This window comes from Hemicordylus capensis, chromosome 4 (assembly GCF_027244095.1).
Source record: "Hemicordylus capensis ecotype Gifberg chromosome 4, rHemCap1.1.pri, whole genome shotgun sequence".
Taxonomy (NCBI): domain Eukaryota; kingdom Metazoa; phylum Chordata; class Lepidosauria; order Squamata; family Cordylidae; genus Hemicordylus; species Hemicordylus capensis.
The window spans coordinates 51,893,138-51,909,596 of NC_069660.1; the positions used below are offsets into that span (position 1 = coordinate 51,893,138).

At 42.2% G+C, this 16,459-nt stretch overlaps 1 protein-coding gene across 4 annotated transcripts in view; it reads right to left on the reverse strand.

The window, feature by feature from the left end:
- LOC128323988 (cryptochrome-1-like) overlaps positions 1 to 16,144 on the reverse strand; it is a 30,388-nt gene extending 14,244 nt beyond the window's left edge. The window contains exons 1-9 of one of the 4 annotated variants that reach the window (XM_053248025.1): positions 15,981 to 16,144; positions 13,860 to 14,074; positions 9,382 to 9,814; positions 7,676 to 7,792; positions 6,967 to 7,117; positions 5,218 to 5,358; positions 4,066 to 4,236; positions 2,409 to 2,549; positions 976 to 1,127 (exon numbers count right to left, since the gene is read on the reverse strand). In XM_053248025.1, the coding sequence (XP_053104000.1) occupies positions 976 to 1,127; positions 2,409 to 2,549; positions 4,066 to 4,236; positions 5,218 to 5,358; positions 6,967 to 7,117; positions 7,676 to 7,792; positions 9,382 to 9,794 (1,286 nt within the window). In that variant the 5' untranslated portion in view covers positions 9,795 to 9,814; positions 13,860 to 14,074; positions 15,981 to 16,144. The other 3 variants (XM_053248027.1, XM_053248029.1, XM_053248028.1) reach the window with 3 other exon arrangements.
- Between the last annotated feature and the right edge of the window lie 315 nt (positions 16,145 to 16,459).

The following is a 16,459-nucleotide window of genomic DNA, read 5'->3' on the forward strand; positions in this document are numbered from 1 at the left end:
GGATTGGAATGAACAGGGGTCTATAAAATTCAGTTGGAGTTAACTAACAGCAGTGCAGATAGGGACAGTTAGGGCTAGAGATAGGATCTCTAGTTAGCGTCTCTAGAGCAGGACTGAAGGCAGGATTGGGAGATTGGTGGGTATTACTTTTATTGTATCTTGTGTCTATCTTATTGTTGCGAGCCGCCCCGAGCAGTAGTGCACTGGAGGGGCGGGGTATAAATATTTTAAATAAATAAATAAGTTTTACACACCAAGCATGACCTCTGTAGTTGGAGTTAACTGTAGAGCAAGCTTGACTAGCAAATGTAAATGCTGCTGGTTGTGTATGGTTGATTACACAGGATACATGGCCAGTTGTATACCAGTAAAGGTGCTGAAAGTCTAAAGAAGCTAGTTTATTTCTAAACAGTCCCCTCAGTAACTTGAAAGTAAAGCCTTTGTTGCTGTACTGATACAATCTTATATAAGTACCTGAATTTTAATATCAGTTCCAAATACAGTATAAGAGGTGGTATACAGTCTTGCCAGTTCTAAGGTTGTTACTTTGTCTCAGAAACCATTACACGTTTGACCTTACATTGTGGTGAATAAGAAACCACTGAAGCTATTTTGCAGGAATAAAGTTATTTTCTTTGGTTTGGAACTTTAAAAGTGTTTCAGCTGTGTCTATTTACTTCTCCCCACTTTACCACTTGGGCACTATACCAAAGTTAGTGTTAGAAACCCAAATTAGGATTTAATTTGGTGGTGACAGCATAATAAGTACATAGAGATTTTAAAAAAATTCAAAGGGTCACAAACATATTGTTTATTTCAACATCTATATATTTTAATCAATCTCCCAGTCCCAACCTCGGGTCCCTGACAGCTTTAACCAGCTCCTGAGAATCTTCATCAAGAACTATGTGCAGTAGTAAAATGCAGGAAAGGACCAGGACCAGTGGGAAACATTCCACATAGGTATTTACTTACCGGATGTATTGACCTTCTGGATCTGTGCGTTTGCCAAAACGAACCGGACAAAAAATGCGTGTGTACTGGTGGAAGAAAGCACTGGCTGATAGCCACATCCAGTTCCCTGCATTGATACTATAATCTGCATCCAGAAGCATCTCTTCAAATACCTGTAGTTGATAAGAGTAGTTAAAAAAACAAGCACATCACAGAGTGGCATGGAAATAATGGGCAAAAAATACGAGAGACTGGACAGCAAGTTTGTGTTGCAAGTTAAGTGTTGTTAAGTTCACCGAAATCAATGGGCAATTGTGTCCAGCTCCATGTTGGATTGTAGATATTGGCCAACATATGTTGACAGTAGGGACTCGCAGGGGCTGCTGCACTACGTCAAAGATATCCCTGATGGTGTAGTAATGGGGCTGCTGCTGCAGAATTACTTTAAACCACTTTCTGGCAGCAGCACTGCAATTTTTTCCATTCTGCAGCAGCCCCATCACTACACTCTTGGGGCTGCCTTTGAAGTTGCGCAGCAGTTCCAGTGGGTCCCTGCTATTGATGGAGGGCTGCAATATACTAAAGTAGCCAAGCTAGTTTTATGTGGCAGTTATTTAAAATCTGAATCAAGCAGCAATTTTGAGACGAAGGCATAATTCTCAGAGGTAGAAAACATTTGTGTGGACTGTGCCCCTTCAGAATGTAGTCAAGGCTCAAATTATTGGCATATGCAACAGCTACAGCATAGGACATATTATGTAGTTTGGATGTAATCTGCTGTAAGGCCAAAGGGAGCACAGTAGTAAGGAGTTATAATGAAGGGGAATAAAGAGTTCCCTTCTTGCATTTCCCCTTTGTTCTGTTGTTGGTTGGGGTTTGTGAGAGTTCCTGTTGATCTTCTTCCTGCTTCTGTCTCTGGGATATGAAAATCAGCATGATTTGTACTGACATCTATCTTACCAGAAGAAATGCTTTATGGACTGTGTAAAGCTCTGTTTAAACTTCCACTGCACTTGTTCTTTAGTCTGTTAAGACAGGACACACTCTGCAACACAAACAACTGAATATTCCTGCACAAAAAAGTATCTGCACCTAAAAACTAGATGGGGAGAAGGCTATGTTAAAACCTTTCTCCTTAACCTTTAGCTTTCTACATGGAGGCAATTTTTCTGTACAAAGTGTTATTCAACCATGCAAATGTCTACCTACAGTATGAAGTAGAACAGCTCAGAAACAGGCTCACCACCTCAGTGAGAACTTGACCTAATTCCTTGATCTAACACTTTCCCATTCTACCCTTTCTCGCTGTTGGGAACAATGTTTGCAGCACACTTTAAAAAAAAATTGGCAGGGAGAAAACTGGCATAAAGCACTGTGATTAGTTTCAAATCCTCTAGAAAGCCTGTACCTTCAGAGTGCCATTAGGGATGAAAGGCAAAAGGATTATGGCAAACCTGCATGCCTTCTTCCCAACTGATCCAGAGGTCTCCTCGTGTCAGGAAGCAGGCAACTGCGTGGCGAGCAAGATGATGTATCCAGCCTTCCTGATGGAGCTGAGTCATAATGGCATCAATCCAGGGAAATCCTGTCTGAGCCTAAAACATGCAAATGATCTCAGTTTTCCTGATCAGCTCAGCCACCCTGCTCCCATTCCCTTTATACAAAGAAAAGCCACCATTCCCTTTATACAGAGACATATTACTGAAGTAAGAGCCTCTTCCCTGCAAAACATTTTAAAAGCTGGGTATTCCCTTCTCAGCTTTAGTGGGGAGAGAGAAAAAGTAACTATCAAGAATAAAGTAGTGTGCCGTCAAGTCGATTTCAACGACTGGTGCCCACAGAGCCCTGTGGTTTTCTGTTGGTAGAATACAGAAGGGATTTACCATTGCCTCCTCCCGCACAGTATGAGATGATGCCTTTCAGCATCTTCCTATATCGCTGCTGCCCGATATAGTACCAGTGGGGATTTGAACCAGCAACCTTCCTCTTGTTAGTCAAGCATTTCCCCGCTGCGCCACTTAATTGTCCCTGCAATTTGGGGAAATCATCATACAATGGGGGAAAGACCATGAACCTGATTCTCACCTATATTGTCTGTGGTTGTTTTGCATGCTTCTCATCATATCTGCTTTTATATTCATCTGGTTTACACATTGCTGAATATAAGACGAAAGCTGTATCAGGGATGCACAACTTCAGTCCTCCAGCTGTTGCTGGACAACAACTCCTATCATCCTCAGCCATAGTGGCCAATAGTTAGTGATGATGGGAGCTGTAGTCCAACATTTGCAGAAGGGACAAAGTTGTACACCCCTGCCCTAGATTGTACCACAACAGGCTGAAAGTTTAGATTCTCATCTGGGGCGGCCCTTTCATGAGGTAAGGTTAGGTAGTCAGCTCAAGCAGCAGATTATTGGAGTGCTAGCAGGGCTACAAGATGCTCCTCGCTGTCATCACAGGAGCAACTCTTCAGGACCAGCCTGACCCTTGCAAACTTTGCAAGGAGTGCTTCTCTTCACACTCCTTGAAAAGCTTGCAAGAAACGTATGGAGAGAAAAGGAGGCAACTGGCAAGCTTCCCCCTGCCATGTTCTCCATGCACTTTCAAAGTTTGCAAGGGTTAGTTTTGAAAGATAGCTGGGCCCCCTAGGAATGTGGGGCAAGGCAGCATCTGGCACCTCATCTCATGCACCACAATACCTTGGGCCACCCCTGCTTTCAACCATAGTTCTAAACATTATTCAGTCTTCTAGCAAACAGCTGGGTATCCCATTATAAAACCATCCATTCTCTTTTACCAATTCATTTCAATCCAATTCAACGCATCATTTTATCTCTTATTGCACCTTTCATGCCCTAGCAGTAAAATTTAAACTAACTTTTCCCCACTAAATAATCCTCTATAGTTCTTGAAGATAACCACCAGGTAGAAAATATGATTTTAAAATGATGTTCTAGAATCTACTGTTTTATTCATTTTTAATTGCCAATTACTCTGTTTTGCAAGCAGTACTGTCTATTCTGAATCTCATGCTTTCAGTAACTGAGGATAATCAATAAAATCCAGAAGCCTAAAAATGTTCATCAGTGGGAAATACTACCAGTGTCTTACTGTTTTCCATTTGTGGAACTTCTCTGCATCTTGGTACCATTCTATTTGAAGGCAGATGGGATTCCCAACCATTTTTGTGAAGTTGGGTGTTGCAGATGCTACTGTGTAAAAGAATTCTCTCCACAGCAGCTGTCCTTGAAGAGATACTGGAGGCAGAGAATGATTCTTTGACTACAATTAGGACAGAATGACATGGAAAATGAACATGAGAACCATAATTATTTTATTGTTGTTGCTTGGTTTTATGTTGTTTTTATAGCTTTGTATTTTGACTTTTAATCTCTGTGAGCCACCCTGAGAACATTTATGTGTTGGAGGGCAGATATATATTTAAATAAATGATTAGCTCAACCATTTGTAACTAATGCTGTAAAATAAAGCATAATGTTTTAGTACTGAAACAGCAAACTTGGATTTTTTACAACTATTTCCAAACATATCATGAGGTTTGATCCCCCTACCTTGAGGTGCTCATGATAGATGCTTGAATCCTACGTGGAACTTGCAGCACATTTACCAGTACAAAAAGGAGAAACTTAAGTATGTAGTACATCGCTCTGGGCTCCTTGGAGGAGGAGCGGGATATAAAATGTAATAAATAAATAAATAAAAATAAATAAAAGCTGGCTTCACACAACTGCCAGCAAGTCTTAAGTAGGGAAAATTTCAGGGATATGTTGGGATCCCAACGCGCGCATGACTGGTGGGCATGTCGTCCGAACCCATCCAAGTATGGTTCTCTAGATTCTCTGACATTGTCCTGACCTCAACCCAACTTCCATAAGCAAGATTTGAAGTTGAGTGGAGAATGTCAAGTGGAGAGTACAGGAACTGGACTTGGGGTGGTTGGAAAATGCTAACAGTAGTGCACACTCTCAGGTCACAACATATTGATATTTTCCCCACTTACAGACTTTCTGGAGCTTGTATGAAACCACTCAATAAAAGTACATTAATGAAAGGCTTAAGATAAATATAGCAAATAATTTGTGGCTTTGAACAATCTATCCAAACAATACTCCATACCACCTGTAAAGTCATTATGCACGATTGCTGTAGGAAAGAGATGCTTTCTTTGTGGAAACATCTGTAAATTGTAAATTGCCGTGTGAGCTTAACTAACATGCAGCAAATCATGTGACACAATCTTACCTGAGCATAAATTTTTGACAACCTATAAAAAAAGGTCCGAACTGATAAACAGCCCATACTAAAATAAGGACTCAAGCCCGTAGTACTTGGAAGCAGAGAATTTGGGATAGTTCTTGGCTTTGTAAACTTTGCTACCCAGCCCTAAAAAGAGAAACACAAAATAAAATACCAATATTTAGTAGAAAAAGTAACATCTATTTAATTAATATGTATTGTCCTCTATAATAAAAGGCTAAAGTGTGCGCCTGTGTCTCTGCGCCTGTGTCTTTCTTGGCCGTTCTGGGCATGCGCATGCCCAGTTCTGGGCTCCACGTTCTGGGCTCCACGTTCTGGGCTCCACGCATGCCCAGAACGACCGAGGAAGATACGGCTGCAGAGACACGGGCGGCCATGTTGGGACCGGGAGAAGGAGAAGCGGCAGGCCGAGGAGAAGCGGCCGCTGCCAACGGTGGGAGGAGAGTGCGGGCGAGGCGGCGGTGGCTGCGGCGGGGCGACTGGCCCCGATGGCGGCAGCTGCTGCGGCGGGAGTACGGGCGAGGCGGCGGCGGCCGCGGCGGGGCAACTGGCCCCGATGGTGGCGGCAGCCGCCGCAAAGAGACTGGGTTTGCTGGCGGCGGCCGCCATGGTAGAAGACTGGGCCCACTGGCGGCGATGGCCGCAGCCGGAGGACTGGGCCCGCTGGTGGTGGCGGCCGCACTCGGCCCCGCGGGAGACGGGGCGGCGGGGGCGGTCTACTAGCGTTAACTACTAGCCCGTTAATTTAACGGGCCTAAAATAACTAGTCTGCTATAAAGAGGAAGGTAGCTATGCTAAGTTGGGGCAAAATAGTCTCATTGTACTTTGTTAGCAAACCTTTGGCTTCCTTTACATCATCTCTGTGCTCCAAGTAAACAATGCAGCTACAGCTCTGTTCTGGCAAACTTGATAAAAGTGTGGTCTGTTGCTCTGCTTGTAGCAAAGGTGTCCACAGCTATGGAGTGACTCCTTATACCTCTCATCAGAGGTATACAGGCTGCTTGTGACATACAGTGGCTTACATTCTGTGCATTGCCCCACTGATGCAAGAGTGGGGTGCATCATGTGCTGGTTCCATGTGACTCCACAGCCTGCCCTCACTGCTAATGAAGGCAGAGAGACTTTGTGGATACTAAGGAATGTGACTTCACTGTAGCAATAATTCTCCCATCATTCCCAGTGGGAGAAGCATCACTTCAGCAAGGACACGAAGAATCCTCCAATGTAACAGCCACGGAGCCTCTCCGCCTTCACTAATAGCGAAGACAGGCTGTTGAGTTACACTGAACCAGCACACGCCACTGTCATTTACAAGAGGAATAACCATATAGTGGTGGAGCCCACACATTAAATTCAGAAGGTCCCAAGTTCAGTCCTTGGCATCTCCAGTTAAGAGGATCTCAAGTAACAGGGCTGGAAAAGACTTTTTCCTGAAACTCTGGAGAATAGCTATCAGCTGTCAGAGATAGTACTAGGCTAGACAGATCAGTGATTTAATTCAGTATTAGACGGTTTCATGTGTTCATATATACAATAAAGAGCTAAGCACAGTGATGGAGATGCAAAAAGGACTTGAGTATATTTTAGATATTTTCACATATGTCATATGTAAAATGAACATGGGCTCCTATTACATTTAAACTTCTCTTGCAAAGATGATCAGGAAGGCAGCTGACTATGTTACTCACTATAGCAATCGTCATTAGCACAGCAGGTACATAAAAATAATACTACCTGCTTTTTTAGATGCTCTTCAAGTCGCTGCAGCCCTGCAGTTTCCCCACCTCTCCAAGGTGACTGATATTCTTTGGAAATTCCCAGGTTTTCAGGGAGAGGCACTCTGTAACACTCATCTAGACCCAATTCAGGGAGAGGACTGAATTTTCTAATGGGAAAAGAAGACCTCTTTCAAAGACTGTTGCCATGAGGAGACAAAAATAAGCTTTCCCATCCAGCTTGCTAAACAAGATTAATGCTGTCTACTTTTTCACTACAGAATAAGCAGATGCACTATAAAGTGGAATTTGTTGTCACAGACCTGAAAAACTCATGTCCTGAAACCAACGGAAGAATAATGACAGTACTAGACTTAAAAAAAAAAAAAGTGTCTCAGTACAAAGCAGATCTTTCAGATTTTGACTTATTAATATCTTTGAACATTCTATAACATTTCCAATGCTGTTTTTCCAAGTGTCAGGAGGGAACAGAGTTTTCTCAAGAATTATCTCAATATTATCAAAAAGTAATGCAACAAAACCAAAGGTAATTTTACCTCCAGTTCTTAAATATACACCCAAGATAACATTTTTATCTTGTCACATCAAACACTCCTTCTTCCATAGGCCCAGCCAAGACATCAATTATGCAAAACTCATTGTATAGTGAACCATGTATTCCTTAAGAGAGGGGGATTTCTTGTTCTAATAGTACAACTGATCCTTACTGGGAATCCTCAGCTGTAAGGTCCTGTACAGGCATCTCAGGATCTCCAAGTGCAGTCAAAATCTGAAGAAACCTCTTGTATGTCAATGGAGGTATTCCCTTGTTTAGTTCCACAATTCTGTATAAGACAAGACAATTATAGTAATTAAGTGAAACCATCTACAGCAGTAGGGGAATTGAATTCAATTACAGCAGCAGCTGCATTTTTCTTCAGGTATATTGCCTAAGATATATATTTTAAGGACTAGACACTTGCTAGGTTGCTACATTCAACTGCAGGATTTCCATGGAAGCTACCAGAATCACTTACATTTTAAACAAGACATACTGAAAGATCTTGGGTTGTGTTTTTTTAAAATAATTTTGTCAGATTCTGCAGCTCTAATTTCAAAATACCCCATATGTTTTTATACGGATAGAAAGTTTAGTAGATAAATGTACACCTTCAGCAAACTAGGTAGATTCAGCATGTAGTAGGGGAAGTTTGCTCTTACTCCAGCCATCTGCCTCTGCATTTATGATAACTTCTACATGGTATGTACACAGCACTTATTTTAGTGGGCATGGATCGTGCATTATTGGGTGTAAGCACATAAGATACTATTTGTGTATGCTCTATGTAGACTTTATTGCAAATGCATGGAGGCCAGGGAAGGAGCAGATGGGTGTGAACCTGCTGCTGTCCTAATGCTGGTTGACTTTTCCAGGTTTGCTAAAGGTATGCACAATCCTATATTATTATTATTCCTATGGATAACAGATGCAAGAACTGGACAATGTCTTTCTCAGGGTTGCTTTTATATTTGATGTGCATAGATGTCCCACCAACCTATGTGCTGTGCATATCAATGCATATCATACTGTTCTTAGCATTATCTGGTTTGCAAACATAACTTCTGGAATGATGTCTGTGTCACAGAATAGTACTGGCACTAGGTCATCCTACACCATACTGTCCTAGTATAAGTGGTACAATGTCTCTGCTGACCCTTCCCCAGCTTCCTGCCATGTTGGACCTGTGGCTCCCAATGGTGTGGATATAGCCTGAAAAGGCATAACAGTTTTACTATAGGATATAAAAAACTTTACTATGGGCTATAAGGATGCTGAATTCTAGTCAATCAGAAATCCCATATCCAGCCATCTGTGCAAAACATTTGAAGATGTTTGTGTTATATTATTACATATACCCCATATTCCTAAGGCTTTATGGTCAAAATCAGAAACAGTCAGAGAAGGTATTTTCACTAATTTTATATGCATAAAGACTTCTGGAAGTCTTTACATTCATAAAGATTTCCTGCTCACTGACTGACTGATGGGGCTATAAAAATAGGAGTGCATCTTGTACTCTATTCAGAACATTATCATTTGGTATCCATTAGTCAAGAGACCCTAATTATTCAAAACCTCTGAAAACAATTCATCTGCATGTCTAACAGTTGAAACGTGCAACATGAAGGCTGACTCATCACAGTTCCAGTGCTACAACAGAGAGAGAGAACACCAAACTCCACATGCAACAAAATGGAGGGATGTGGGAGTTCCTCCTTCACACACATGAACCAGCCTTGGATTAGGTGGGTGGGATTTGCACTGGTAGCCAGAAACATATCTATGCTTAAAGAATGCAAGCTATATTTACTAGGTATAAAAGCAACATGGCCCCCAAGAAATGATATTTCTTCCCCTAGGCCAGTTTCATACCGTCTGACATCATACAGAGTGTGCCCCACCAAGGAAAATACTTCAAATCCCATTTCTTTCCCCATAACTTGGATAGTCCTCTCCATCTCCTTGTAAAATGGTTCGATCTCATCATCCAAAGTCACTTGGGTAATATTCCACTTTTGAACATGCTCCCGCAGCACCACCTCATATTCTCCTTGAATAATCCATAAGCAAGAATTCAGTTTCTTTAAATTTGCCTGGAGATCTTCCAGACACTGCAGGAGGAAATGCCAGCGCAAAGTTCCCATTTTAATTGCAGATGTCAAAAATTTTCTATCTAGGATGTAGACTGGATATACAACTTCAGAAGACTTCAGAGCAGCCAGCAGAGTGGGATTGTCATGTAGCCGGAGTCCCTTCCGGAAAAGGTGAATGGTCCGATGAGGCATGTCGGATATTTATTTGAAAGCTGCAGGAAGAAATGTGGCGAGAATTCAGATGTGTATTAATGCAGGAAGAAAGCAGAAGTCTGAAAAACTGGTAGCTGTATGCAAGTGAAAGGGCTTTCATGATTCAAGGAGCTTAGTAAACATGAGTGAGAAGTTTACTAAATTGACTGGAACTGGGCCATTCTTATAGTCACATCTGAGATCACCGTAACCTTGGAGAAACATTATGCAGTGCAAACAGAAGGAAAGGTAGGCAGAAGGAAAGGTAGATTTTTCTGCATCAGAAAAGCCCTCTTTAGTGCTAGTGGCTCTGGGAAACAGGTTCTACCTAGGCTTCTGCCTACATCTATTTTGAAGGCATAATTCTTCATAGCCCCACAAACCACTGTTTCCACCAAAATATGCTCCCTGCAGCAGCAAATCATAAAGCGGTGGTTTTCAAACTGTATTGCTCCAGGAAACCCTGGGGGTTCCTTAGAAGCTTATTAGAGGTTCTTAGAACAGTAATGGAATAATACTGCAATGAGCCCCTCCCTCCTCACAAAGAAGCAGCAACTGCCTGGGAGGGGACAGAAAGAGAAAGTGGCAGATAGATGAAAGTCACCATCACCACCTTCCCTCACTGCCATCAAGCTATGCTGGAACAAGACCCTCCTTCCTCACACAGAAACACCAATAACCTGTAGAAGAACATCTTGTTTTATTGTTTAAAAAAAACCCAACAAACACATTAATGATATTTTAAACTGCCTTGGGGTCTATAGATAAAAGGTGGTATATAAATGAATGAATAAGTGAAGATAAACTTTCCTGAAAGACAAAGACACTATATCTTCCCTAACAGTGAGCATCTTCAGGGGAGTGTTGGGTGCATCTTAGAGTGCTCTCAGTTTGCAGGAGGCAGCAGTAAAGGCCAATAATTCCAGCTGATATCCTATGCAGATTGATCATGCATTCTAGATTATATCCCAGAATGTCCTATAACATGCAGGGGTTTGTTTCTCAGCAGATAAATCCATATTGAAAGGGCTCCCTGACGTTAAGAAGTTTGGAACTCACCGTTGTAGTGAATCAAATGAGAAAAAGTCTCTCTTTCTGTAAGAATTGTGACAGTGGGTCATAGGAACATAGGAAGTTGCCATATTCTGAGTCAGACCATTGGTCTATCTAGCTCAGTAGTGTCTTCACAGACTGACAGTGGCTTCTTCAAGGTTGCAGGCAGGAATCTCTCTCAGCCCTATCTTGGAGAAGCCAGGGAGGGAACTTAGAACCTTCTGCTCTTCCCAGAGTGGCTCCATACCCTGAGAGGAATATCTTACAGTGCTCACACATCAAGTCTCCCATTCATATGCAACCAGGGTGGACCCTGCTTAGCTAAGGGGAGAATCATGCTTGCTACCACAAGACCAGCTCACTTAGCTTGGGATAGTCAGTGGGTCAGACCTAGCTTGGGATATTCATCTCCCTTCATCCTATTTTCTCACATATCGACAACAGTAATCTCTAAATAAAGAGCTGTGTATACATTGACAAAAATCAGTGGAGCAAAAAGACTGACACAAAGTACTGGACAGTCAGAGTATGCAATTCAATTATACAGTACTTTAATATATTTAAATATGTTTATTTAATTGGAACAATTGAAACTAGTTTGGGAAGTTGCAATTTTGGTTGCTTTATCAATTTACATATTTGAAATTACAAATATGTAAATTACAGATATTTACATATTTGAAAATAATTAAGTTAAGAAGGAGAGGAAGTACAGTATGATTGATGGCAGAAGTAGTAAAGACTAGACAGAAACATTTGGGTTTATTAGCATAGCAGCATCATTCATACTGGATTAAATCCAAACTGGAAACAAAAAGCTGAGAGTGGGGGGGAAGTTTAGAAACAGAGAAGCATTCAGAAAGGATTATGGAATCAGTTATGAACAGAGCAACATTATGATCTGCAAACACAAGACATGCATGCATCAAAATATGAAATTAGCTAGATAGAACCACATCATTCTCTGAGACACAAGATATGCATGGCAGATATATATTTTCCCCTATGGTCACTGTACCATACTTTGGACTCTAACAGCACAATTCCGAGTATGTAGGTAATGAAAATCAATGTGACTATAGATTTATAGGCCTGGAAGCTGGCATTGTCATGAATGTATTGTGAATAAAGAATCCAGCTTTCTTGTACACAAGAATTTGATTGCTCCTGAAAATTGAAGTTCTTGTTTTGTTAGAAAAAAAGTTTACTAGTCTCCCTACCGCAGAGATAAAAGTTCGCCTGGCCTGTCAATTTCAGGAAACTTATATAGATGCTTTTTGATTGTGTATTACTTCATTTTTGTTACAAGGAGACAGTACTGATATATCCAGGCTGGTTGCTGCTAATCCAAATACCAGGATTAAAGAGGTCATACAGTGGTGGTGGTTTGCAGAAAAGCCCTTCCTTAGTACCTCTTTAAGCTACCATTTCCCACATTTCTGATCACAGTTGCAATTGTGGAACAAGCTGTTGTCTGAACTCAGCTATAGACCTAAAGGATGGTCTCCTGTACGAACCTGTCCATTCATTAAGACCATCAGCTGACAGCATTATCCAGGTTCCTTCCCCATCAGAATTAGGTGGGTAGAGAGAGTGCTTTTCTGTGATGGCACCTTGGCCTCCCTAGAGAAAATCCACCTCCATCTCTAGGGAAATCCACCTGCTATTCAGGCATAAGCTAAAATCCTATCAAGCTTTTCATTAACATTAATTGTTTTTATGTCCTCTTTGGTTTATTTCTTTAAGCAAAAAAACAATGTCCTACTGCTCTTGTCACCAATCCAAGGCAGCGAACAGCAAACAAAAGAACTAACTAAATAAATATCAGAATCACAAAACATGGTTTGTTGGTTTTAAAGTGAAAGTAAAGTGTGCCATCAAGTTGATGTTGACTCCTGGCGACCACAGAGCCCCGTGGTTGTCTTTGGTAGAATACAGGAGGGGTTTACCATTGCCTCCTCCCATGCAGTATGAGATGATGCCTTTCACCATCTTCTTATATCGCTGCTGCCCAATATAGGTGTTTCCCATACCAGCATGGATTCAAACTGGCAACCTTCTACTTGTTAGTCAAGCATTTCCCCATTGTGCCACTTAAGGTGACTTGTTGGTTTTATTCTATGCTAAGATTTTACTTCTGTTTTAATCCATTTACTTGTTTATTGTTGCATTGTTTATTTTAAACTGGTTGCAAGCAGTTTTTTTAATAAGCAGAAAAGTTGGACAAAGACCAGGAGACCTGAGTTCAAATCCCCATTCAGCCATGATACTTGCTGGGTGACTCTGGGCCAGTCACTTCTCTCTCAGCCTAACCTACTTCACAGGGTTGTTGTGAAAGAGAAACTCAAGTATGTAGTACACCGCTCTGGGCTCCTTGGATGAAGAGCAGGATATAAAGTGTTAAATGAATGAATGAATAAATAAATAATATAATATAAATTGCTTCAATAAATAAATCTTTTGCATTGGACTGGGCACAGCTGGCTTGCGTTTTGGCCACTTATCACAAGACAATGAGCTAAATTAAACCATATACATATTTACATATATTAATATATATTTTTAAAACAGCATTTCCCCCTATATTAGGCGAGGTAGCAGAAACAAGAGCTTCTGAGCTAGACAGGACAACAGATATACAGTCAGCCAGGCCACCCAGCCACTACTCGTTCTTAAAAGGCAGGGGCTGGAAAGGATGCTGTTTCCCAAGAGATGGAGGGGGAGAAGCGGCCCACTCGGAGGGTGGAAGGTGGGAGGCCACCCCGTCCTCCTCCTCCTCTTCCTCCCGTTTCCTTTGGAGTGCTCTAGCCGCTGCCCCCCTCCCCCGCGAAGGGTACAAAACGAAATAAAACAGCCCATTCGCAGCCGGCATGGTGGAGCTGATACTCTGTTCCGCGGCGACAGGGAATGGCGCATTTTCGGGGCCTGGGAGGGGTGTGTAGAAGACCAGGCCGATCTCATTCGTACTCTGCGAGGTGCGGGAGGAGAAGGGTAACGGGGTTGTCAGGTTACCTGATTGTTTCTGTCGAAGGGACCTTCCGGCTAGCTAGAACCGGCTTCTCACTTCCGGCGTCGGCTTTTCGCATATTCCAATGAGGGTAGGGAGGGGCCGATTGTTCTCGTTGGTGAACGGGTGTGCGCGTGGCGGGGCATATTGGGAAGAGATGGCGCAGAGCTGGGGGGTGCTCTTGTGCTACAATTCCATGCACGGTTGTTCGGAAGCACAGCTGCAGCAGCCCGATGCACACATATTTAGGGAAGAAGAAGAAGAAGTCCCATTGAGAAATCTGGCGCTTCCCCAAGTACAACGTGCATAACAAAATCGGGCTGTTATTTAGCCATGCTGTCCTCCGAATTCGGTGGGTGTCCCCTCCTGAGGAGACGTGTTTAGGATTGCGGTGCTTAGTGCCTCCGAGAAATAGACTGCGGAGAGAGCGAGCACCTCGTTTGTGTAGTGTTGAGATGTATTCTCCGGGCAGGCGGGCCTCCTATGTTGGTAACAGGCAGAAGTTAAACAGGAATAGCTTCTGCCAACAGCATGGATGTGGGAAGGCTCCACTTCTGATTCTGGCATGTTTATACAGCTGTAAAAGGTTCACCAGTCCTGCCAAAATGAAAAGGTGGGAACACCGTCTAGATAGGTGCTACCCCAAGTCTTGCTTTGAGGCATCCTGCATATTTATGGGCACTAGTTATTTCAGTGTATGCAGTTGCTACAATCTTCTCCTTGTCCTCACACAATTCAGTGTTAGGAGGAAGCTGGCTTGGTCCTGCCCTACAGGATGAAGATGTGGGCTTAATTTTCTACTAAAGAGTTAGACCTGCATTTGACACTGCAGACTAATAAATACTCTTGGGTATCCCCCATCTCTGCACATAGAAAACTAGATTCAGGCCATATGGGGCAAGGCGCTCTCTCACGTAACCTGGGTTAGAACCAGCACATTGAATTGGGCCCAGAAATGGACTGGGAGCCAGTGCAGCTGACAAAGCACAGTGGCATAATGTGATCACAATGTCCAATCCCAGTTAATAATCTTGCAGCTCTATTTTATACCAACTGCAGTTTCCAGACTGTTTTAAAAGGCAGCCCCAATACAATGCAATGCAGTAATCTAAGCAAGAGATTACCAGAGAATGAGAAACTGTGGCCAAAGCTGATAAAAGGTGTGCCAAGCCTTGGTCTGGATTAGACCAAGGTGAGTGCAGGAGTACGGAAACCTTTCCATCTTGTTTGCAAACTTTTATGTCAAACTAAATTGGAATTTGTTCTTAATCTTCTGTGTATTTTACATAAGTAAATACTGTCATAACAAAGTAAGGTGATTGCTTCCACAAAGTAAAGGTAAAGTTGCTCTGTCAAGTCTGTGTCAACTCCTGCTGACCACAGAGCATGTGGTTTTCTTTGGCAGGGGAGAGTCATTTTCAAAATGAAAAGAGAGCCAGCATGGTGTAGTGGTTAGAGTGCTGGACTAGGACTGGGGAGACCCGAGTTCAAATCCCCATTCAGCCATGAAACTAGCTGGGTGACTCTGGGCCAGTCACTTCTCTCTCAGCCTAACCTACTTCACAGGGTTGTTGTGAAAGAGAAACTCAAGTATGTAGTACACCACTCTGGGCTCCTTGGAGGAAGAGTGGGATATAAATGTAATAATAATAATAATAATAATAATAATAATATAACATTCAAGGGACTCAGAATACATACTTGTTGCTTCAGCTAGTCCCAGTTTATGTCAGAAGTCACATCTGCATATTTTGTTACATACAAACTTATTGATAGCATGCCAATATCTCAAATCTTTCCCAAATGCTACAGTTTTTTTAAAAAAAAGAATGCTATTTTATGCAGTTCAATTCCAAAATAAATTCTGTAGCTTTGTGCAAATCAAAGAGATGCACTGGAAGGACGTCAGTCCACAGAAACTCTTCCCTGGATACAGTGGGCCTAGGAGCAGGTGGAGTGGAGCTCATTTAGAATGCTGCAGATTTTTCAGGCCCCAGCTCAACATCTGATTTATAGCTTTGTTCAGGTGACTTTCTTCAAACCAAATACTTTGAAGTAATGTCACTGACGAAAGCTTGAATTAATGGCTTGAGAATTGCACCAGGAATGCATGTTGTGTTATTTACCTTTTTTAGTTGAGATCTTTGGACTCCTGCCAGGAATCCTAGGTTCATATCATAATGCTTTCTGATGAATGCTCAGACCCTTGCACTGGAATCCCACTGGCTTCTGTGCAACTACAGCAGGCTTCTATGTGTGATTCCCTCACCCCAGGATAAAATAACTAGGACACTACAGGAAGAATGTAGGTCACTCTAAGTCCCTCCCTTCTGCTGGCAAAAGCTGGTGTTGAACAGATTGCCCAATTAAAACGATGAGTAAGTCTTATAACAGCCAACAGATGCAGAAAACATAAGTAGGAGAATACAAGCCCATCACTTGCAAAACAGATGGCTAAAACTAACCAAAGTACCTGAATTATGCATCTTTTACAACTGTTTGGAAGGTGTAATGGCCAGTGAAGTATTAGGAGAGGCAATGAAGCTCTCTTGCCATTGGAGCCTAACACCACCTTATGAATAAACTGCTTAGTTTTGTAATAGTC